The sequence below is a fragment of the Amblyraja radiata genome, chromosome 14, assembly GCF_010909765.2.
Source record: "Amblyraja radiata isolate CabotCenter1 chromosome 14, sAmbRad1.1.pri, whole genome shotgun sequence".
Lineage (NCBI taxonomy): Eukaryota > Metazoa > Chordata > Chondrichthyes > Rajiformes > Rajidae > Amblyraja > Amblyraja radiata.
In genome coordinates, this window is record NC_045969.1 from 52,287,819 (window position 1) to 52,313,809 (window position 25,991).

A 25,991-nucleotide genomic window follows, 5' to 3' on the forward strand; every position below is an offset into this window, starting at 1 on the left:
TATGCCTATCAACATTTTAGATACTTCTCTCAAGGTAGGTTAAATGGCTGCCGCAAGTTGTCCCTGGCATGCAGGGAAGTAGTAGAATCTGGGGTGTGTGGATGAAAAAGTATGAAAAATAAATATAATGGGATCAATGCAGATTAATATAAATGAGTGGTTGATAATCAACATGGACTTGGGGGGACTGAAGGGCTTGTTTCCACACTGTTCCTCTCAATGACTCAATGACGAAGCATCTGCATTGAATTCCAATCAAAAACATGATTTGAAAACCATAATGCATTTGGAACATCGACACTATTGTGGAATTGTAAATCTGAAAAATATTCTATACATTAGATATTCTATACATCAGTTGTACTGATGAAAATGTGTCATACAAAACATCATCTCAATTCTCTCTCAATTACTGACTTACAAAGTGTACATGCTTTCTTTCTTTTATTTGATTATTAAGTCTTGAAGAAAATATACAACTGCTGTCTAACGCTAAATTCTTCTTTAACAGGAAGATTTACCTGCATCGAAGTTAAGTTCCATTTGGAAAGACAGATGGGTTATTACCTAATCCAGATGTACATTCCAAGTCTGCTGATCGTCATACTGTCCTGGGTCTCATTCTGGATTAACATGGATGCAGCACCAGCAAGAGTTGCCCTGGGCATCACCACAGTACTGACGATGACTACCCAGAGTTCCGGCTCACGAGCTTCACTTCCAAAGGTGAGATACTGCCCTCTTGCATTTTCATGAGCCCAACATCTCATAGATCAGTAAATTCAAGATCTAGATCAGAATTTCCAGGGCCCTCCTGGAAATTCAAACCTTCTCCTCTTTAACCAATTTGCAATAGTATTCTTAGTTTAGTTTATAGTCACGTGTACCAAAGTATAGTGAAAAGCTTTTTGTTTGCGTGATACCCAGTCAGCAGAAAGACAATACATGATTACAATCAATCCATTTACCGTGTATAGATACATGATTAGGGAATAACGTTTGGTGCAAGGTAAAGTCAGCAAAATCAAGGATAGTCCAAGGGACATCAAAGAGATAAATGGTAGTTCAGCACTGCTCTCTGGTTGCGGTAGGATGATTCAGTTGCCTGATAATAGCTGGGAAGAAACTGTCCCTGTATCCAGAGGTGTGCGTTTTCACACTTCTGTACCTTTTGCCTGATGGGAGAGGGGGGAAGAGGGAGTGGCCAGTGTGTGACTCGTCTATGATTATGCTGCTCTCCTTGCCGAGGCAGCGTGAGGTATACATGTTGTCAATGGAAGGAGGTTGGTTTCGGTGATGGCTCATTGAAGAACTCTTGCTACATCAGAATGCAACCCTGACTTAGACGTTAGATATGCAGATGGAATCAGGCCCTTCGACCCATCGAGTCCGAGCCGACCAGTGATCGCCCATACACTCGTTCTGTCCTACACACTGGGGACCATTTACAATTTTACAGAAGCCAATTAACCTCCTTTATCAGAATGCAATGCCATGCTTTCTCACAATGCAATAGGATGATTTATCAGAATGCAATGCCCTTCGATTTGAAAATGCAACACAAAAGAATTTGAACAAATTTCAGCCGTTTGCATGAAAATGCCACATTGCATGGTTATTCATTGTTATTCTATAAACCTGAAAATGTGATAAATAAGGATGGCAAGCTAAGGGGACCATGGATGACCAAAGGGGTTGTAAACTTGGTCTGAAAGAAATAGGAAGCATATGTTAGGTTTAAGAAGGTGACACCAGACAGGGCTTGTGAGTAGTATAAAGTAAGTAGGAAAGAACTCAAGCAGGCGATTAGATCGGCCAAACTGCCTTAATCCGTCTTGTCATTTGGCAAGATGGAGTAAGGAAAATCTCAAGGCTTTTTATACGTGTGTTACAAACAAGCTGGTAACCACGGAGAAGGTAGGACTACTCATGGATAAAGGAGGATATCTATCCTCGGATCTAGGGTCGGTGCTAATTGAATACTTCTTGTCTGTATTTCCCAAGGAGTAGTACTTGGAGGTCAGCAAGATCAGCGTAGAGAAGTTTGTCTAGTTTGAGGTCAAGACGGAGGTGGTGCTGAAGCTCTTGAAAAGCATCAAGGTGGATAAGTCTCCAGGACCTGATGGGATCTATCCCAGGTTATTGAGGGAGGCAAGAGAGGAGACTGCGGGGTCTGCTGCCCGGATTAGAAGGTTTCAGCTGCAAGGAGGAGTTGGATAGACTTGGATTGTTTTCTCTGGAACATCAGAGGGTTGAATGGAGACTCGATAGAAAGATATAAAATAATAAGAGGCAAGTCGGCACCTTTTCCCTCGGGTGAAAATGTCCAGCGTTAGAGGGCATAGCGAGAAGGTGAGAGGGGAAAGTTTAATGAAGATGTGCGGGGCAAGTTTTCTATGCAGAGAGTAGAAGGGGACTGAAACACATTGCCAATGGTGATGGCGGGGGCAATACAATAGTGGCATTTTGGAGCCTTTTAGATAGGCACATAGAAGTGGAAGGAATACGAATATGATTAATTCATATGAATCATGTACAGGCAGATGAGATCGGTTTAACATTGCATCATGTTGGCAAACATTGTCCTGCGCTGTGCATCCTGTGCTGTTCTACATTCTATGTTCAAACTAGATTAAAATCAGGCATTACAATCTAACCAATTTTCAGAATATTTGAATGAACGAATGAATGAATGAATGAATGAATGAATAAATAAGTTTATTGGCCAAGTATTCACATACAAGGAATTTGCCTTGGTGCTCCGCCCGCAGGAATGGCACATAAAACATTAAACATTAATAATAAAACATTATTGATTAAACATGTTAATTAAGTAAAATACCAGAGCAAATTTTGTTAAAAAAAATACATGCGTTCATCCATGCTACACAAAAATCACATGCCTGATTATAGATTATTTTACTTATTATTTAGATCAGGTGCACTGTTAGATAAATATGACAATATGGACGTGGTATAAAGTTTCTCCGCGGGTCACAACTAAGTTCCGTTCTGAATTGTTTGTAAACAGACTGAATTTCCCCCACATTAGAAGCTGGCTGCAACCACATCCATCCAGCCAGTCGTCAGAATGCTTGTTCACAAATCTGGCATCATAAGCTGTGGAGGACTGTGCTATTCATTAGTGTTCAATGTTTCGAATAGATAACAATTGGTCTTGGATTTTGGATCAGATGCTCTATGTAAATTGTCAAATGTTGTCAAATTATGTGAACAAGTTTATTTTGGGGAGGAAGGTTACATTGATTTTTCACTTGCCTTAAAATCTGTAATAATAAAACCACAAATAGACACAAAATGCTGGAGTAACACAATGGGGCAGGCAGCATCTCTGGAGAGAAGGAATGGTTGACGTTCTTCAGTCTCGACCCGAAATATCACACATTTCTTCTCTCCTGAGACACTGCCTGTCTTACTGAGTTACTCCAGCATTTTGTGTCATCTTCCGGTGTAAACCAGGATCTGCAGTTCTTTCCTACACGTAATGAAACCACTTTATTTTTCCCAGGAATTAGATCAGGCTTTAGCAATGTTAGAGAAAAAAACAATGAATCATCCACTTTTGACTTGTTTCATTGTTTCGTGCTACACCATACCAGAACATAATTGAACTAGGGTTTAATATTTGTGCTGCTTGTTGAAAAATTAGCGGCGACCAGAATGAAGCCGCCATGGAGAGTAGTGAGAATTCTCGTGCCGTAGGTGCAGTGGTAGTGGGTTGCCAGGAGGTCGAAGGTTGTCCTAGGTTATCGTAGGGTGTAGTCGGTGTTGACCGGTGAATTTCATTGCCTCCTTGGGAAAAAAAAAACATAAGCAGTAGTTTTCGGAACCAAGGATAACCAACCGGTAATGTTAATGTCCGCCGAGCTTCACAGCCGTGTACCTCTGCCTTCTTAAAAATTGTCTCCCCCCTTCTCCCCCTCCCCCCCTCTCCCCGCCCCCTCTTTTAATGGACTTACGTGACCCTTCCTATACACTGTGCTTTCACCGTCTTAATTACAGCGCAAACCTTCCTGTTCATCGCGTGTGTGTGTCTATCATATTGGCTTTGCACCGTGTGAATTTCACTCAGACAGCGCTCCCCCCGCTTGCCCTGTCCCCCGCCTGCATAACAGGCTGGTGAAGGAAACAAGGTGTGTGTGTGTTCCACTCTGACAGTCGCCGTTGCAGTCGCCAGTTTTTCAGGCGACTGCCAGCGACTTCAGTCTCCGGCAGTTGCCTGAAAAATCGCCTAAGTGGGACAGGCCCATTATTCTTAAATTTTACATGCACAATTAATGTGTGATACACTCATTGAAAATTTTCCCCTGGATCAAAAATGGTCTCATAGTTCACGTCAGAATCGTTCAGAAGCCTTTCATAGTCAAAGCGTTGCTTCTTTTGAATCTAGTGTTTTAACGAAACCTTTAAATTGTTGCTACCGACAGCACCGTTTTAGATTCCAATCAGCTTGTTCTCCAACCATTGGTTGTAATTTAGACCTCATCAACATCCTTCAGATTCATTGAGGAGCAAAGGACAAAGCGAAATGTGTTGCTTATATAAAAACCCAAGAACATAAGGCAATTAAAACCACAGAATAGGACATCAAATGTGAGGCATGTAATAAAGGCAACAGGAGAAATGTCATTCCGAAACTTCCGATGCTATTCTTAGCATTGCAATGATATTCTTTCCTCACGCTAGCAATATTCAACAAATATTAAAAACATTAATCAAACATGGTTCGGGAAGATTTTTCATAATTAAAACCAGATCAACAATTTTGAAGCAGTTAACATACCACTAAACACATTATGGATCTGAGCATTACTGTGAGCCAGAATTATTATTGTTTCATTTCCAGTGAGGATTATATTGCTATTTGCGAAGTGCGTAGAACATTGTTCTCAAGACAGATGTTCCAGTTGTGCAGAACTGACAAAAATCCAGCATGTTTATAAAGTCATGTTAATAAGTCATAGGAGCAGAATTATTAGGCCCATCGTGTCTACTCCACCATTCAATCATGGCTGATTTACCTTTCCCTCTCAATCCTTCTCCCTGTGACTGTTGACATCTTTATTAATCAAGTATCTGTTAATCTCCATTTTAAAAATACCAAAGGTTTGGCCTCCACAGCCGTCTTTGGCAATAAATTCCACAGATTCACGACCCTCTGGCTAAAGAAATTCCTCCTCATCTCCTTTCTAAAGGTACGTCCTTTTATTTTGATGCTGCCCACTCTGGTTCTAGACTCTTCCACTAGTGGAAACCTCCTCTGCATATCCACTCTATCCAGGCCTTTCATTATTCGGTAAGTTCCAATGAGGTACCATCATCCTTCTAAACTCCAGTGAGGAGTCACAGGCCCAGAGCTGTCAAACGCTCAATATATGTTAACCCAATTATCCCTGGGATCATCTCCGTAAACCTCCTCTGGGCCCTCTCCAATGCCAGCACATCCTTCCTCGGATACAGGGCCCAAAACTGCACACAATACTTCAAATGCAGTCTGGCCAGTGCCTTATAAAGCCACAGCATTAGATCCCTGCCTTTATACACTCGCCCTCTCAAAATTAATGCTAACATTGCATTTACCTTCCTGACTACCACCAACTTGCAAATTAACCTGTGTAGGAAAGAACTGCAGATGCTGGATTAAATCAAAGGTCGACACAAAATGATGGAGTAACTCAGCGGGGCAGGCAGCATCTCTGGAGAGAAGGAATGGGTGACGTTTTGGGTTGAGACCTTTCTTCACACCTTTTGGGAATCCTGTACCAGCACTCCCAAGTCCCTTTACACCTCCGATTTCTGGATCCTTTCCCCGTTTAGAAAGCAGTCTATGCCTTTATTCCTACTACCAAACCACATGGCCGCACACTTCACTACGCTGTAATCCAACTGCCGCTTCTTTGCCCACCCTCCAAGCCTTTCCAAGTCCTTCTGCAGACTTCTGCTTTGTCTACACTATCACTATCAGCCTTCATATCATTCACAAATTGGCCACAATGCCATCAATTCCAACATCCAAAACATTAATGTACAATGTGAAAAGTAGCAGAACCATCACCGACCCCTGCAGATCTCCAGTAGTCACCAGCAGCCAAGCTCAAAAATCCTCCTTTATTCCCGCTCTTTGCCATCTACCATCCAGACAATCTTCTATCCAAGCTCGCATCTTTAGCAGCCTCACATGCAGCACTTTATCAACTCGACCTATTGTTGCATAAAGACCTGTGTCTTGTTGAGGAATATCAGGACGATATTTGATCAAATGGATTCTTAATATAAACTCCTTTATAGAATAATCTATTTTAACGTTAAGCACATCTCGTATGTGTATGTGACGAATAAACTAGACTTGACTTGACTTGACCACCAGAGATTTGTTGTCCTTTTTCCTCATGTAGAACTTCTGTCTCTAATAATCCTGATTAATAGATAGTACTCAATTGACAGGTACCACTTCATGGAACCCAATAATGTACATTCTACAGACTGCTTTCTCATTCAACAATTCTCTAGCCACTTTCAGAACAGTAATGTTGGCCTTTCATCTTATTGGCCGTCATCATTCAGAGTATTGAGTATAGAAGTTGGGAGGTCATATTACAGTTGTATAAGACGTTGGTGAGGCCACATTTAGGGTACTATGTACAGTTTTGGTCGTCATGTTCTTGGAATTATGCTGTCAAGCTGGAAAGGTCTGAAGAAGGGTCTTGACCCAAAACATCACCTATTTCTTTTCTCCTGAGATGCTGTCTGACCTGCTGAGTTTTTCCAGCTTTTTGTGCCTATCAAGGGTGCAGAGATTTACAAGAATGTTGCCAGGGCTCGAGGGGGCTGAGCTATAGGGAAAGGTTGAGCAGTCTAGGACTTGATTACTTTATTACTTGGAATGCCGGAGGATGAGGGATGACTTTATGTGTTCTCCCCGTGACCTGCGTGGGTTTTCTCCGGGATCTCCGGTTTCATCCCACACTCCAAAGACATACAGGCTTGTAGATTTATTGGTTCTGTAATAATTGTAATCTAGTAGAGGTGTCCAAAATCATGAGAGGAATTGATCGGGTGAATGCACAAAGTCATTTGCCCAGGGTAGGGCAATCAAGAACAAATTGAAATAGGTTTACGGTGAGGGGGGCAAGATTTAATAGGAACCTGAGGGGTAACTTTTTTGCACAAAAGATGATGGGTGTATGAAACGATCTGCTGGATGAATTAGTTGACGCATGGACTATTGTAACATTTAAGAAATATTTGGACAGGTACATGGATAGGCTAGATTTAGAGGATTATGGACCAAATGCAGGCATGTGGGACGAGTGTAGATGGGCATGTTGGTCGGCGTGGGTAAGTTGAGCCGAAGGGCCTGTTTCCCCGCTGTATGACTCTTGAGTCTCTGACTCTAAACATAGAGCTGGCAGAACAATCTGATCTCCTCAGTGTGGCTGACACAAGGGAAGTGAAATTGGGTCATCGTCCTTTGAAGTGGATGGTGTCATTTTCTTAGACTTTGTGAGGTGCTGCTCTGCAACTGTGCCATAAGTATTTTTATCCAGTTAGGGGAATCAAGAACCAAAGGATATATGTTTAAAGTGAGAGGAGAATGATTTATAGGATCTTTGGGGGCAATTTTCTTCACAGAAAGGGTGATGGGCATATGGAATGAGCTGCCAGAGGCAGGTCTTCTTAGGCCCCTCTCGGTCATGGCTGACCATGGATGTTTCCAGGGTTGGAGGACACCTGTGCGTGACTTGTTTAACGTGAGGAGACTGGTGCACAGACAGCCACCACACTGTCCTTGACAGGTCTGGGTCAGGATCCAGTGGTATGGAGTCCACGGCGACCGGAGATCCTTTTCTGCTGCAGCCTTCATCCGCTTTCCCAGCTGTGGTGACGCTTCACTAAGGTCAGCTATCGTCCTCCACCCGCTCCACTGTTGAGGTCTTGGTTGGATTGCTCTTTGTCAGAGACCTCCCCCTCGACCTTACCGCCATGGGTGGCCCTACGAGGAGCATAGCTCCAGACGGCATCGCTCCCAGGATCTCAGGACCACACTAGCTTCCCCACCACGACAAGGTGACAATCCACGGAGAAGAATAAAAGAGACAGGTACAATTGCAACATTTGAAAGACAATTGGACAGGTACATGGATTGGAAAGTTTAGAGAGATATAGGCCAAATGTGGGCAGACTGATTATCTTGGTCAGCATGGACAATAGACAATAGACAATAGATGCAGGAGTAGGCCATTCGGCCCTTCGAGCCAGCATCGCCATTCAATGAGGTCATGGCTTATCATGGCTTGAGCCAAATGGCCTGTTTCTGTGCTTTACGACTATGACTCATTGACTAGACTGTATGTACAATGGAAAGAAATAATTGCTTGAATGTGGATTTCTCTCTCCAATCAATGGTTTAACACGTTTTTCAGAGTTACCATTTCTAAGTGCCTTGGACACTCTAGATTAGACTTTTGAATTTTAAGTCTCATCCTTCTGACTGGCAAAATGTTAACTTATTCATGAGTCACCCAGATCAACGGGTCGATGATTGAAAGGGTCAAGAGCTTCAAATTCCTGGGCGTGCACATCTCTGAAGATCTTTCCTGGTCTGTGAACACTGATGCAATTATTTCTGAGAAGATTAAGGAGAGTCGGTTTGTCAAGGAGGACTCGCTCTAACTTCTACAGGTGCACAGTAGAGAGCATGCTGACCGGTTGCATCGTGGCTTGGTTCGGCAACTTGAGCGGAAAAGACTACAAAAAGTAGTAAACACTGCCCAGTCCATCATCGGCTCTGACCTCCCTTCTATCGAGGGGATCTGTCGCAGTCGCTGCCTCAAAAAGGCTGGCAGTATCATCAAGGACCCTCACCATCCTGGCCACACACTCATCTCCCTGCTACCTTCAGGTAGAAGGTACAGGAGCCTGAAGACTGCAACGACCAGGTTCAGGAATAGCTACTTCCCCACAGCCATCAGGCTATTAAACTTTGCTCGGACAAAACTCTGAAAATGAATAGCCCATTATCTGTTTATTTGCACTTTATCAGTTTATTTATTCATGTGTGTATATATTTATATAATGGTATATGGACACACTGATCTGTTCTGTAGTCTTGTCTACTATGTGGCCCTTTGGCCCTTGTGGTTAAAGGGATCAGGGAGTATGGAGAGAAAGCAGGTACAGGATACTGAGTTGGATGATCAGCCATGATCATATTGAATGGCGATGCAGGCTCGAAGGGCCGAATGGCCTACTCCTGCACCTATTTTCTATGTTTCTATGTTTCTATGTTCTGTTGTGCTGAAGCAAAGCAAGAATGTCATTGTCCTATCAGGGACACATGACAATAAACTCTCTTGACTCTTGACTCTCTACTCTTTAACTTCCAAAGCAAGAGTTTACAACACAGGGCTTGCGAAATTGTGGGTTAGTGGACATCATATGGCCTCAACCATACTATTAAAGGCTTGCAATGCAGAGCTGCAAGGGATTTCATTTGTAACAATGTCATGCCTCTCCAAGCATGAGCAAGCCTCACTTTCAAATGTGCATCTGATGAAATAGTGGAGTGAATGGCACTATTGCACCATTGTGTAAGTTGCAACTTTTTCATTTAGTTTAGTTTAGAGATACAGCTGCACCCTTCAGCCCACCAAGTCCACACCGATCAACGGTCCCCGCACATTAACACTACCCTATACACACCAGGGACAATTTTTACATTTATTCCAAGCCAATTAACCTACAAACCTGTACGTCTTTTGAGTGTGGGGGGAAAAAAGAGCTCAGAGAAAACCCATGCAGGTCACGGGAGAACGTACAAACTCCGTACAGACGTGCAGCATAAGTCAGGATCGAACCTGGACCCCTGGCGCGGCAAGGCAGAAGCTCTACCACTGCACCACCGTGCCGACCTTGGCTGAGCTGCTGAAAACCCTGTGTAAAGAAACTAACAAGGCAGGAAGGTCCCATATAGTATAATTCCGCAACCCACGCTAACTACAAGAGAAAACACTGATTTGATGAGTACAGTTTGCTGACAGGGAAAACAATTAGTTAATGAATGATAAATCATGGGTCGTGTATGACTGATGGATGGCTTTGGAGGCATACAGTAGCTCTCTGGTAGAAGCCTGCGTTCAGATAATTGCTCATTCTGAGCCACACTGCTGAGCTTGAGTGCCATAATACATGACAAGCCTAGTTCACCACGTCAAATAAACCACTTAGTATTCCTCTCACTCTGAGTCAGTAGATTGTGGGTGGCAAGTGTACTCCTACAGTACAGATGCAATCTTTTAGTCTAAGACTTCAGTGCCACATCGAGGGAATGCCGCACCATCAGATGGCATGTTGGTGCAACCAAGAAGGATAAGGGCCAAACGCAGGCATGTGGGACTAGTGTAGAAAGGGCATGTTGGTCAGCTTGGGCAAGTTGGGCTGAAGGCCCTTGCCAGATATTACAGATCAAATGATATTTCAGGATGAATTCAGGTGTTCACCTTGGCTGATCATAATACCTCAAGACTTCTCAATAGAATCGATTAATTGATAATTATCATTTTATAGGACCTTGCCTCATTGGTTGTTGAGTTTCTTACAGAATAACAATGATTATATTTCAAGTATGGATCAGTTTCGGGATTTATAAATGAATATTAATTGTTTAATTTTTCCAATTCCTGCAAAAGACTTACGATTGTAATGAATGGCAATAGCTTGTCAAATGAGAAGATTTATTGCTTGGGATATTATTTGGGATATTATTTTTTAAGTTATACCTTCACTATGGAAGATAGACACAAAAAGCTGGAGCAACTCAGCGAGTCAGGCAGCATCTCCGGAGTAAAGGAATCGGTGACGTTTTGGGTCGTGACCCTTCTTCAGACTTCATTTGGCTGGATAGGTTATTGATGAGATGTTCTTACATTGAATGACCCTGATGTACAGCAAAGAAAACATTTCCTATTCATGGAGAAGCACTTTCTTTTATCGACTAGTTTCATGTCAGACGTCTGGAATGAGATTTCGATTGGAATCTCAATTAATAGATTTTGGATTTTGGTGTATATCTCATGCTTCTTTTCGCAACTCAGTCTAATTTAGACTTCATCTGGATTCGATTCTACACGCTGCAACCCACTTCCAATTAAAATATATGACCAGGCATTCACTGTTCGTTATTCAACATTAGCAATCTGATGACTTCTTAGTGTGAAGCATGCTGCAAATGGCGATATTATTTGCATGAAGCATATTTCCACCTGTACCCAAAAATAAACATAGCACAGCATAGAGCAGGTCCTTCGGCCCACAATGTCTTTGCCAAACATGATGCCAAGATAATCTAAACTCATCTGCTTGCACATCAACCATATCTCTCCATTCCCAGCATATTCATGTACCTATCTAGAAGCCTCTTTAATCACACTATCATATCTGCCTCCACCACCACACCTGGCACCCACAACCCTTTGGAACAAAACATCTCCCGCATGTCTCCTTAAAAATTTGCCCCTCTCACCTTAAAGATATGCTATTTATCATTTGATATTTCCAACCAGGGAAAAGGGTTCTAACTGCCTCCCCTATCTTTGCCTCTCATAATTGGATATACTTCAATCAGGTCCCACTCAAACTTCCACATAGAAAACAATCCAAGTCTATCCAACGATAGACATAAAATGGTGGAGTACCCGTGAGGTCACTGATGCTTATAGCAGGACAGGCAGCATCTCTGTAGAGAAGGAATGGGTGACATTTTGGATCCAATCTCTCCTTATAGGACCTCTCTGTCCTATAAGGAGGTGGAGAGGCTTTTCAGAAGACAGAAAAGCCAGAAATCTCCAGGACCGGACAATGTTTCCCCCTCTACTCTCAAGCTCTGTGCCAAACAACTGGCACCGGTCTACACAGACACTTTTGACCAGTCCCTGCAAAACTGTACTGTCCCTGCCTGCTTCAAAGTCTCCACTATTGTCCCTATACCCAAAAAGGCAAGGATTACTGGTCTTAAAGACTACAGGCCTGTCGCACTGACCTCTGTAGTCATAAAGACCCTTGAAAGGCTTGTGCTGGCCAAGCTGAAAAATATCACGAACCTCCTGCTGGACCCTCTGCAGTTATAGATCAGTGGATGAAGCAGTCAACCTGGGCCTGCACTTCATCCTCCAGCACCTAGACCACCAGGGGACCTATGCGAGGATTCTGTTTGTCGATTTTATCTCTGCATTCAACACCATTGTGCCAGAGCTACTACATTCCAAACCTTCCGAGTTGACTGTGCCTGAACCCCTCTGTCGGTGGATCACCAGCTTCCTGACAGACAGGAAGCAGCATGTGAAGCTGGGAAAGCACATCTCAGACCCACAAACCCTCAGCATATGAGCACCGCAAGGCTGCGTACTCTCCCCTCTCCTCTACTATCTCTACACCAACGACTGCACCTCCACTGATTCCTCTGTCAAGCTTCTCAAGTTTGTGGCCGACACAACCCTGATTGGACTGATCCAAGATGGGAGGAATCTGCCAACAGACAGGAAGTGACACAGCTGACATCCTGGTGCCTCCGTAACAACCTGGAGCTCAATGCTCTTAAGGCAGTGGAATTGATTGTAGACTTTTGGAGAGCTCCCCCTCCCCTCACCCCACTCACCATCAACAACACCACAGTCATGTCTGTGGAGTCTTAAGTTCCTGGGAACCATCATCTCCAAGGACCTTAAGTGGGCTATCATCGACTCCACGGTCAAAAAGGCACAACAGAGGATGTACTTCCTGCGGCAGCTGAGGAAGCACAATCTGCCACAGGCAATGATGGTCCAATTCTATATGGCCATCATAGAGTCTGTTCTCACCTTCTCCATCATGGTCTGGTTTGGCTCAGCCACCAAGCACGACACCTGGAGGCTGCAGCGAATCGTCCGATCAGCTGAGCTTGACTGCAACCTTCCCTCTATTGACAAATTGTACACTGCAAGGGCCAGGAAGCGAGCGGGTAAGATCATCTCTGACCCCTCTCACCCTGGCCACAAATTCTTTGAAGTACTTCCCTCTGGAAGGCGACTCCGGACTGTCAAAGCTGCCACAGCCAGACATAAAAACAACTTTTTTTCCACGAGTAATAACTCTACTCAACAACCAAAAATCTGTAGCCTCCCTTTGATCTGGTATTTTGTTTGGTTCACATGTTTGATCAATGGTGTTTTATTATTAATGTTTAATGTTTTATGTGTCATCCATAACTGTCACTGTATGTCATGTTGTCACTTGTGGGCGGAGCATCAAGGCAAATTCCTTGTATGTGAATACTTGGCCAATAAACTTATTTATTCATTCATTCACACTGAAGGAGTAGGGGGAGATAGCTGGAAAAGACTGGTGGGGGTGAAGCAAAGGTTGGCTGGTGATAGGTGCAGATAGATGAGGGGGTTTGACTGGCAGATGATGGAGTGTTGAATGTCGAGGTGTAGTCAATAAACAACAGACTGATGTATATGTTTTTATTGTCCGAGTGGTCCATTACAGAGTGAAGAACCAGCAGGGTTGCATTCCAAGTGGATCTATTGTGGTGGTAGGCAAATTGTACCGGGTCCAGTTTCTTGCGAATATAGGAGTTGATGTACATTATAACCATCTTCTCAAAACACTTCATCACTACTGACATCAGTGTCACTGGTCGATCGTCTTTGAGGCATGCCACCTTACTCTTAGGTACACAGACTGAAGAAGGGTTTCGGCCCGAAACGTTACCTATCTCCTTCGCTCCATAGATGCTGCTGCACCCGCTGAGTTTCTCCAGCATTTTTGTGTACCTTCGATTTTCCAGCATCTGCAGTTCCTTCTTGACCACCTTACTCTTATATTGGATACTCTTAATATTGGACACCAGTATTATTGATGTCCTTTTAAAGTAGTAGGAACCTCAGACTTCAGTAATGAGAAGTTGAAGATGTCCGCAAATACTCCAGCCAGTTGGTCCATGCAGGTTTTGAGAACGCGGCCAGGTGCTCACCATCAGGACCAGATGCTTTCCGTTCATCCCCTTAAAGGATCTTCTGGTGTCGGCCTCAGTGACTGAGATTGTAATGTGAAAAGGCACATTTACGATGATGTTGCCAGGACTAGAGAATCTGAGCTATAGGCAGAGGTTGAGTAGGCTGGAACTCTATTCGTTGGATGAGGGGTGATCTTTTAGATGTGTATAAATTCATGAGAGGATTTGATTGGGAAGATGCACAGAGTCTCTTGCCCAGAGTAGGTGAATCGAGGACATAGGTTTACGGTGAAGGGGAAAAGATTTAATAGGAATCTGAGGGGTAACTTTTTCACACAAAGGGTGGTGGGTGTATGGAACAAGCTGCCAGAGGAGGTAGTTGAGGCTGGGACTATCCCAACATTTAAGAAGCAGTTGGACAGGTACATGGATAGGACAGGTTTGGAAGGATTATGGACCAAACGCAGGCAGGTGGGACTAGTGTAACTGGGACATGTTGACCAGTGTGGGTAAGTTGGGCCAAAGGGCCTGTTTCCACGCATATAACCCATTGAGCTTGATCAGGAGTGATGCTTCGCTGTCGCTTGAGCTGAAATTTTGTTTTACCTTGTAGTAAGTGATGGCGTGCAGGCCCTGCCTAGTTGTCGAACATCCGACTCATCCTTCAGTTTAGAGCCAAGGTCCTATTTAGCCTTTTGATGGCTTTATTAAGGTTGTTCCAGGACCTCTTATATGCATCACCAGTCTTTAATGCCCAGATCTGGTCCTCAGAAGATTGTGGACCTCCTGGTTCATCTGAGGCTTCTGTTTGGGGAACACTCAGTGGGTTTTCATGGGAACACATTCCCCCACACGTATCCTTGCAAAGTCGGAAACCACTGTGGCATATTCTTTCAGGTCCATTGCCTAGCCTACTGACTCTGAGCAGTCCCTGGGTGATCTTCTGACCAGCTCTGTGCAGTCCTCATTGCTGGGACTGTGCTCTTCAATTAGAAACATAGAAAATAGGTGCAGGAGTAGGCCATTCAGCCCTTTGAGCCAGCACCGCCATTCAATATGATGATGGCTGATCATCCAAAATCAGTACCCCATTCCTGCTTTTTCCACATGTACCTTATTTCGTCAGCCCCAAGAGTATCTAATTGCTGCCTATTTGCAGGCAGATAGGGCCACAGCCAGGTAGTCTGATCTCCCAAAGTGAGGATGAGGGATGGACTGATAAGCATCTTTGATGGTGGAATAGCAGTGGCCGAGGGGGGTTTGATCCTCTGGTGTTGCAGACATGCTGCTGGTAGTTTGGAAGTGATTTCTTCAAGCTGGCCTTGACGAAGTCCTCGACTATTATAGACAATAGACAATAGACAATAGGCACAGCAGTAGGCCATTCGGCCCTCTGAGCCAGCATCGTGCTCATGACTGATCATCCACAATCAGTACCCCGTTCCTGCCTTCTCCCCATATCCCCATATGCCTATTCTCCAGAGATGCTGCATGTCCCGCTGAGTTACTCCAGCCTTTTGTATCTACCTTTGCTTTAAACCAGCATCAACATTCCTTGCAAGCCTCATCGTCGACCATGGACACAATGGAGACCTCCCCGGTGTTTCCTGGCACTGTATGCACCGTAACTGTGACCGTCCGTGAGGATTTGGTGGTCTTATTTTAAAAAGAGAATGTGGAGCAGGAGCACTGAGCCTCATTTCTCCAGTAAAGAGAAAGTTGAAGGATAACCTAAATTATTCCTTTAAACTTAGGAAAGGTTTAGATGGAGAAGGTTATGTGGAAAGTGTTAATAGTTAGTGACGAAAAGCAAAACCAAATACCATCAACATAAAATGACCACAATAAAATCAGACAGGGAATTCAGAAGAAATAGTTTTAACCAGATTGCATTAAGATAGTGGTACTTGCTACCACATTGAGTGAGTAGAGTCATAGTCACAGAGTCATACAGCGTGGAAACAGGCCCTTCGGCCCAATTTGCCAACACTGGCCAACATGTCCCAGCTACACTAGCCCCCATGCTTGCATTTGGCCCATATCCCTCCAAACTTATACAATACAATACAATACAATTCAATTTATTGTCATTTGGACCCCTTGAGGTCCAAACGAAATGCCGTTTCTGCAGCCATACATTACAAACAAATAGACCCAAGACACAACATAATTTACATAAACATCCATCACATTGCTGTGATGGAAGGCCAAAAAAACTTTTCTCTCCACTGCACTCCCCCCCCCCCCCCCCCCCCCGATGTCAGAGTCAAAGTCAAAGCCCCCGGCGGGCGATGGCGAATTGTCCCGTGGCCATTAAAGCCACGCCGGGTGATGCAAGGTCGCACACCGGGTTCTTGGTGTTAGAGCCCCCGGCGCGCGCTCGCAGAGTCCCGCAGCCATTCCAAGCCGCGCGGGGCGAAGGTGTAAGGCCCCGCTCCAGGAGCTCTTCAACCCCGCAACTCGGGCGGGAGAAGTCGCCGTTGCGGGAGCCCGGAAAAGCGGTCTCCCTCCAGGGACCCGCGGGCACCCGGTGCCGTCCGCCAGACCCGCAGTTGCAGCCACCGAATCTCCGGGGGTCGGGTCGCAGCAGCGTCCACCACAGCTCCACCCGCTCTGGACTCGGCCAGCTCCGCGACGGTGAGGTGAGTAGTCAGCACCACAGCCCCCGGTCTTCCTGTTGGAGGCCGCTCCTCGTTGCAGCCCCAACGACAACGGAGACCCGACAAAGAAAAGGTCGGGTCTCCCGTGCAGGGAGAGATTTAAAAGTTACCCCCTCCCCCCCCACACCACCCCACCCCCCCACACACATACCCCAACAAAAATAACAAAAACTACATAGAAACATAGACATAAAATAATAAAAACGCAGACGGACTGCAGAGGCCGCTGCTGACGAGAGTCGCGCCGCCTACCGGAATCCTATCCATGTCCCTATCTAACTGTTTCTCCAACATTGAGATAGTCCCAGCCTCAGCTTGTTCCATCCACCCACCACCCTTTGTGTGAAAACGTTACCCCTCGGATTCTGATTAAATGTTTTCCCCTTTACCTTAAACCTATGCCCTCTGGTCCTCGATTCATCTACTCTAAGGGGAATCATGCTCTTGCTGAATTAATTTCAGCAGGGGAGAGAATAGATGGTTTTACTAGTAGATACGGATAGAGTGGAAAAAGTTTCATTTGTGAAAAATGATGACTTGGATTAGTTGAGACAAATAGCCAGCTTATAGGCTCTATTTCTATACAGTTTAATGAAACTTCCCCCAACATTTCCCGCAACTTTAACTCATATCCCAGAACCAAGATGGAATTGTATTGTGTAACTATCTCCAGATAATTTCTGGGTTGCATTAGTGAAATAAATGAATGAAATTCTGACAAAAGCTTATTGATGAACAATCCCCATTGTGTAATAGCCCTGTCCCACGGTACGAGTTCATTCAAGAGCTCTCCCGTGATAAGCACGGAGAATGAACGTAGCGGGTACGTCGGAGCTCGGGGATGTCTCTTGGCAGCTCGGAACGCTACCAGCAGGTACTCGGGAAGACTCGCTAACGGCAGGTAAGCACGGGAAGAATCGTGAAGATTTTTCGACATGTTGAAAAATGTCCACGAGAGCCCCGAGTACCTACGAGTGGCCATTACCGTAAATCTCCGAGTTCGAATCAGGACAAACTCGGGAGAGCTCTTGGAATGAACTCGTACTGTGGGTCAGGGCGTTAACTGCCAAATATTATAATGATTTAAATTTTGAAAATATTGAATATAATCGAGCCATTTGAGGAACTTGACAATTAAACTGTTGGAAGCTTCATAACTTTATAAGTGAGAGGAGTAGAACTCACTCATGGCTGATTTATTTCTCCCTCCTAATCCCATTCTCCTGCCTTCTCCCCCCTCCCCCCCCCATAACCCCTGATACTCGTACTAAACAAGAATCTATCAAGAATTCATCTCCACATACCTTGACTCCATACTATCCCCCTTGGTCAAATCCCTTCCTACCTATGTTCAAGACACCTCAGACACTCTCCGCCGCCTCCGCACATTCCATTCTCTAGGCCCTCACCCCCTCATCTTCACCATGGACGTCCAGTCACTCTACACCTCCATCCCCCACCAGGATGGCCTCAAAGCCCTCCAGTTCTTCCTCGACCAGAGAAGCAACCTATACCCGGCCACTGACACTCTCCTCCGCCTAGCGGAGCTGGTCCTTACCCTCAATAACTTCGCGTTTGACTCCTCCCATTTCCTCCAAACACAAGGCGTAGCTATGGGCACACGCATGGGCCCCAGCTATGCCTGCCTCTTTGTCGGGTACGTCGAACAATCCTTGTTCAATACGTACCAGGGCCCCATCCCCGACCACTACCTCCGTTACATCAATGACTGCTTTGAGGCCACCTCCTGCACCCACACACAACTGACTGACTTCATCCACTTCACCACCAACTTCCATCCGGCACTCAAATACACCTGGACTATTTCCGACACTTCCCTACCATTCCTTAACCTCACTATCTCCATCGCAGGTGATAGACTTCTGACCGACATCCACTACAAACCCACTGACTCCCATGGCTATCTGGACTACACTTCTTCCCACCCTGCCTCCTGTAAGGACTCCATACCCCACTCCCAATTCCTCCGCCTACGTCGCATCTGTTCCCAGGATGAGGCGTTCCACACCAGGGCATCTGAAATATCCTCATTCTTCAGGGGACGGGGATTCCCCTCCTCCACCATAGATGAGGCTCGCACCAGTGTCTCTTCCATACCCCGCAACACTGCTCTCTCTCCCCACCCCCGCACTCGCAACAAGGGCAGAGTCCCCCTAGTCCTCACCTTTCACCCCACCAGCCGGCAAATACAACAAATAATCCTACGTCATTTCCGCCACCTCCAACGTGACCCCACCACTCGCCACATCTTCCCATCTCCCCCCATGTCTGCCTTCCGCAAAGACCACTCCCTCCGCAACTCCCTTGTCAATTCTTCCCTTCCCTCCCGTATCACCCCCTCCCCGGGCACTTTCCGTTGCAACCGCAAGAAATGCAGCACCTGTCCCTTTACCTCCCCCCTCGACTCCATTCAAGGACCCAAGCAGTCGTTCCAGGTGTGACAGAGGTTCACCTGTATCTCCTCCAACCTCATCTACTGCATCCGCTGCTCTAGATGTCAGCTGATCTACATCGGTGAGACTAAGCGGAGGTTGGGCGATCGTTTCGCCGAACACCTCCGCTCGGTCCGCAAGAACCTGACTGACCTCCCGGTGGCTCAGCACTTCAACTCCCCCTCCCATTCCCAATCCGACCTCTGTGTCCTGGGTCTCCTCCATTGCCAGAGTGAGCAACACCGGAAATTGGAGGAACAGCACCTCATATTCTGCTTGGGGAGCCTGCATCCGGCGGGCATGAACATTGAATTCTCCCAATTTTGTTAGCCCTTGCTGTCTCCTCCCCTTCCTTAGCCCTCAAGCTGTCTCCTCCCATCCCCCAGCCCTCTGGCTCCTCCTCCTCCCTTTTATTTCCCTTCCTTCTCCCTGCCACCCCCTATCAGTCTGAAGAAGGGTTTCGGCCCGAAACGTTACCCATTTCCTTCGCTCCATAGATGCTGCTGCACCCGCTGAGTTTCTCCAGCATTTTTGTGTACCTAAGAATCTATCTATCTCTGCCTTAAATATATCCATTGGCTGTGCCTTCACAGCTTTCTGTGCCAAAGAATTCCACAGAGTAACCACCCTCAGACTAAAGAGTTCATAGTTTTCACTGTTTTAAATGAATTCTCACAGCCCCTAATGGTTCCATCCAGATTTTAATGAAAAATCCAACTCACAAATGCATTGTAATTTTCAATATTGTACAGAGCACCAGGTTATGCAGAAGATGATGAGAAAGTTGCCCCCTGTGCATCACTGATTGTATGGGTACATCACAAGCAATAAAAATAGCTTTGCAATGTATTTATGTGGGAGAGATTGCATCTCCCTACACCATCAATCCCAACAGGAGATACTGCTTGACACCCCCACTCGAATATCCAATGATGGTGCTGAAGCTGGGCCCAGAAGAAAATCTGTTAACATCCATCACGATCAGTTCACTCTTCAATCTGTATTTCAACAGCAGCATTTCTTACACATCTTGTACTAAATGGTGTACTCTTTATCCTTTAACTGTGCACTGTGGACAGCTTGATTGTAACCATGTATAGTCTTTTATTTCACTGGATAGCCTGCATTCACAGACATTTCTCTCTACCTCGGTACACGTGATAATAATAAATGAAACTGAACTAAACCCATCCAACTGTGGACAATTAAACAATAACATTGGAACAGAGATGCGATGAACTTCAGATGCTGATTTACAAAAGAAAGATGCAAAGTTGTGGGGCATCTCAGTGGCTCAGGAAGCATCTCTGGAGAACATGGGTTAAGAAGGGATCCTAATCCCATTTTCCTGCCTTCTCCCCATACCCCTTGACATCCGTTCTATCCAAAGATTTGTCTACCCCTGCCTTAAAAATATCCACTGACTTGTCCTCCACAGCCCTCTGCGGCAATGAGTTGCACAGATTAACTACCCTCTGACTAAAGAAGTTCCTCCTCACCTCCTTTAGAAAAGACCACCCTTTAATTCTGAGGCTATGACCTCTGGCCCTAGTTTCTCCCAGCAGTGGAAACATCCTTCCCACATCCACTCTATCTATGCCTTTCATTATTCTGTAATTGCTGGATTAGTGCCATATTGGGAGATGGAGTCATATGGCACAGAAACAGGCCCTTTGGCTCAACTCACCCATGCAAAACAAGATTTTCCATTTAAGCTAGTCTCATTTGCCTGCTTTTGGCCCGCATCCCCCTAAACTGTTCCTGTTTTACGTAATTACGTCTCTTTTTGTGAACTGCAGTTGTTTGTTCATTGAAGTTGCAAGTTTTACATGGATAATAATCAAGCCATTTACAGTACAGATACATGATAAGGAAATACCATTTAGTGCAAGGTAAACCCAGTAAAGTCCGGCCAAAGATAGTCCAAGGGTCACCAATGAGGTAGATAATAGTTCAGCACTGCTCTCTGATTGTGACAGGATGGTTCAATTGCCTGATAACAGCTGAGAAGAAACTGTCCCTGAATCAGGAGGTGTGTGTTTTGCCCGATGGGAGTGGGGACAAGAAGGAGTGGCCAGGATGCGACTCGATCTTACTTATACTGCTGGCCTTGCCGAGGCAATGTGAGGTATAAATGGAATCAATGTCAGTGAGGTTGGTTTGCGTGATGGTCTGGGCTGTGTCCACAATTCGCTGCCATTTCTTGTGGTCTTGGATGGAGCTGTTCCCAAACCAAGCTGTGATGCATCCCGATAAAATGCTTTCTGTGGTGCATCTGTAGAAGTTGGTGAGAGTTGTTGGGGACATGCAGAGCTTCCTCAGCCTTCTAATGAAACAGAGGCATTGGTGTGCTTTCTTGGTTTTGCTTCAATATGGGTGGTCCAGGAGAATTTGTTGGTGATATTTACTCCTAGGAATTTAAAGATTTCAAACATCTCTACTTCAGCGCCGGCAATGCAAACTGGGGTGTGTGAACCGCTTCACTTCCTGAAGTCGATCACTATCTCCTTTGTCTTGCTGACATTGAGAGAAAGGTTGTTGTCATGACACCAGGACACAAGGTACTCAATCTCCTTCCTGTATTCTGTCTCATCTTTATTTGATATCCAGCCCACAATAGTGATGTCATCTGTAAATTTGTATATTTAATTAGATTTGTACTAGGCTGCACAGTGGTGGGTGTACAAGGAGTAAAGAAGGGGCTGAGAACACATCCTTGTGGAGCACCAGTGGTGAGGATTATTGTAGAGGATGATTTGTCCCTTATCCTCACTGATTGGGGTCTGTTGGTCAGGAAGTTGAGGATCCAGTTGCAGAGATGAGTGCTGACTCCAAGTCCCACGTGTTTGGTGAAGAGCTTGGATGGTGTTAAAGGCAGAGCTATAGTCTATAGAGGAATAGATCAGGTAGAGAGTCTCTTGCTAAGGGTAGGGGAATCAAAACCAGACGATATAGATTGATGGTGAAGGGAGGAAAGATTTAATAGGAACCTGAAGGGTAACTTCTTCACACCAAGGGTGGGAGGTGTATGGAACATGCTGCTAGAAGAGGTAGTTGAGGCAAGTACTATTGCAACCTTTAAGAAACATTGAGTCAGGTGCATGGATAGGACAGGTTTAAAGGGACATGGGCCAAACCCAAGCAGGTGTAGATGAGCAGATTGTGCTGAGGGGCCTGTTTCCATGCTGTAAGACTTCAAGACTGTATGCCTGACCAAATGGTGCCAGCATAACAACCTGGCTCACAATATCAGTAACACCAAGGAACTAATTATGAACTTTAGAACTTTAGAAGAGGAAGGATGAGGACCCACAAACTTACCTATATCAATGGTGGAGAGAGTAACAAGCTACAAATTCCTGGGCGTGCATATCTCTGAAGATCTTTCCTGGACCCAGCACACAGATGCAATTATAAAGAAAGTCCATCAACAGCTCTGCTTCCTGAGAAGATTGTGGAGATTCGGTATGTCAGAGAGGATTCTCTTAAACCTCTACAGGTACACAGTGGAGAGCATGTTGACTGGTTGCATCCCAGCCTGGTTCGACAACTTGAATGCCCAGGAACGAAGAAGTCCGCAGAAAGTTGTGAACACTGCCCGGTCCATCGCGGGGTTCTGACCTCCCCACATGTCACACTGACTCAGAAAAGAAGTGAACATAATAGTAAGATTAAACGAGAACTTACCAGTTTGAAGTTTGATCTGTATTTTATGAGGAGTTACGATGAGGGATTACGTGAAGAACCCGCTCAGCGCGCAGGCGCGGCATACTTCCAAGCAGCGGTGTGGAATCACAGATAGACACAGTTATTTTGAAGTAAACATAGTAAAGATAAGGAGACATCAATTTATTAGTTTGATCCATATAATGAGGGTGGGAGCGGAGGGCACGTAATCCCTCATCGTAACTCCTCATAAAATACAGATCAAACTTCAAACTGGTAAGTTCTCGTTTAATCTTACTATTTTACTTCGGAGTCACGTGAGTGACTACGTGAAGATTTCAAAGCTCTGTGATTTCAAACCGTGTAACAGTTACATTTCACTCACTGCCGAAGTTCTTGAGGGAGGAAGTGTTATCGTAATGAACCAATGAGTCTATTTGTAGAAAAACACAATGGTATTTTTTAAACAATAACAACAAAGAATTAAGTTGCTCCCCTGGGCTTAAATTAAATATTTGCAGTTCGTAAATCTTTACTGCAAATAAACCAGGTTTTGCCAACGGCTTATTATAAAATTTCTGAACGGTCTTTTCCCTTCCCACCATCCTGCTGTAGCCAGGATGTGGTGTATAGGCATGTCCATTCTTTAGCCGTCGACATGGATGCTGCCCTGGTGGAATAAAATTTGTACATGTTAGTGTTTATCCCAGCAGTTTCTAGCACCTGCTTGAGCCATCTCGCAATGGTTTGGCTCGTACCCCACCATAAGGTTTTTGTGACTGACCCACAAGGCTTTTCATCTCCCTCGAATATTCTGGTTGTGTCTATGTAGGATAGTAGGTAGGTCATGGCACATAACCGTGGTTCTGGTGGGTAAGCCACGACTGGATTAGGTGTTCCTGGTCTGCTCTGTTTGACCAGTCGCTGGATAACGACAGATCTGGTCTGGAGCTGTGATCATGTTGTCCAGTCGCAATAGGTGTAGTGACTGGACCCTCTGAGCGGATACAAGTGCCATCAACCTAAGCGTCTTTAGTGTAGCTTGCTCGAGGCCGGGGGATCTGGCTGGTGGCCATTCCCTGAGATATGTCAGGACCACACTGATATCCCAAATATGGGTATACCTGGGCTTAGGGCTTGATATTGTAAATGCCCTTCATCAGTTTTACCACCAGTGGATGGGATCCCATCGCCTGTTGTCCTGCCGCTGGTTTAAGATAAGCAGAAAGAGCACTGCGCTGTGTTGATGGCACTGTAGCTGATCCCTACATCGTGGTGTAGATGGCCAGGAACTCCAGTATGTTGGTGGCTGTAGCTGTTGCGTATGTTGTCCATGTTTCCTGGCAGTACTTCTCCCTTTTTTGATGCTGGTTAAGCACTGCCTCTTGGTGGATGTTCGAAGGGATGCCGACATGGTGGTGATGGTTTGTTTGGACAATCCCAGTTCCAGGTAAGGTCTGTTCAAACTTGCAACCCAGACGTTTAATTTTCTCATGGCATGGGTGTTTAGCTTACCTGGTAGGTAAGTAGCTGATAGCCAAATATGTCTTTCGACATACCATTGCCAAATCATGTTGACCAATTTGTCGCATGATAATGATTTTATGCCACCCATATGGTTAATATAAGCCATCACCGTAGTATTTATCAATTTGTAACCGAACATGCAAGTGCTGCATATTAGATACATATGCTTTTAAACCATAAAAGGCGCCCAACATCTCTAGATAGTTAATGCCCAGTGTAAGTAGTAATGATGACTCTAGTTTAGTCCATCTACCACTTGTGCTGGATATGGAGTTAGTCACTCCCCAGCCTTGAGCACTGGCATCTGTTTGAATAACTAAAGTAGGGTTAGTGATAAAGATAGGGCTGAAACTATGCCAAACGTTTTCTGCCCACCACTGTAGCTCTGATATTGCTTCAGTGGGTAAGTTCATGACACGATCACAGTGACCTGTATGTCGTTTTATTGCCCGTACCTTTGCTCTCTGTAAATTTTTTGATAGTGCAAAGGTCCGAATTGTGTAGCCGTAAATGCTGCTACCATTTCCCCAATTACTCTTGCTACTTGTCGAATAGTTGGTCGCTCGTTGACCATTAATTTGTTGCATGATTGTGCTAATTCAACCATTTTTGCCTTTGGCAAGGTAACAGTCATATGGACTGAGTTAATTGTGAAGCCCAGGTAGTCCATGATAGTGGATGGCTTCAACTTAGATTTATCTGGATGTAGGACGAACCCCAGAGTTTCGAGGAGCTGTTTTGTAGCTGATACTGCTGCCACAGCCAATTCCATCGTTTTACCTACTATGAGAATATCCTCCAGATATGCCATGACAATATGTTTTTGTTTACTTAGTATTGCCATGGCTGGGTTCAATATTTTGGTGAATAATCTTGGGCTGAAGTTTGCCCATAGGGCAATGCTTTGTACCATCCAGATAAATTTTAGGTATCTGCGATGATCCTTGTATATGGGTACTAGATAGTAAGCATCTTTAAGATAAATGCTTGCCATGAAGTGTCCTTTGGAATTCAGTTGTTTGGCAGTAACATATGTCTCCATTTTGAAATGTATATACTTAACAAATTTGTTTAGTGATGTTAAGTCAATGATGATGCGACAGACACCATCTTTTTTGGTTTTAGTGAATATATTCGATACAATTTCCAAAGGTTCATGTTTGGTCTTTTCGATGACCCCCTTTGTGATAAGTCTCACCAGTTCAGCTTGTCCCTCACGTTTCTCTTTGACGGAGGGAGAAATACCCTTTGGGGCCATTGTTGAACTGGCGGCGTTTTTTCTGACATGAATTGTATTTTATATCCTGTAATGTTGTTGAGTATATACTTGTCACTCGTGACCATACCCTATGCTTCTTTAAACAAGTGTAATCTCCCCCTTGTTAATAAAGCACCCTTATTCTCTATATGCTGGTAGCGACCAGACCCACCTACCTCCATGGTTATTGGCGATTCTGTTTCTTCATTTTCCTGAAGATTTTGTTCTGACGTGCTGGCGATGTTGGGGGGAGGCGCATTTTCCAGAGGGTCCGCTGCGGGCCCTGATCTGAAAGATCTTTGGGGATAATGTGCGGACCCCAAGCGTTCACCAGTCCCATATTGCGGACGTCGACTGGTGGATGCCGTGGGGTGCTGCCACTTGGGTATCGGAGGTCTTGGTTTGCTCGTCCC

The 25,991-nt window shown here is 45.0% G+C and overlaps 1 protein-coding gene across 1 annotated transcript in view; it reads left to right on the forward strand.

Annotated features, from left to right (window-relative positions):
* Positions 1 to 25,991, forward strand: part of glra2 (glycine receptor alpha 2) — a 225,165-nt gene that overhangs the window by 155,009 nt on the left and 44,165 nt on the right. Inside the window, exon 7 of the mRNA XM_033033354.1 lies at positions 512 to 726. Coding sequence (XP_032889245.1) covers positions 512 to 726 — 215 coding nt within the window. The remainder of the gene's footprint in view (positions 1 to 511; positions 727 to 25,991) is intronic.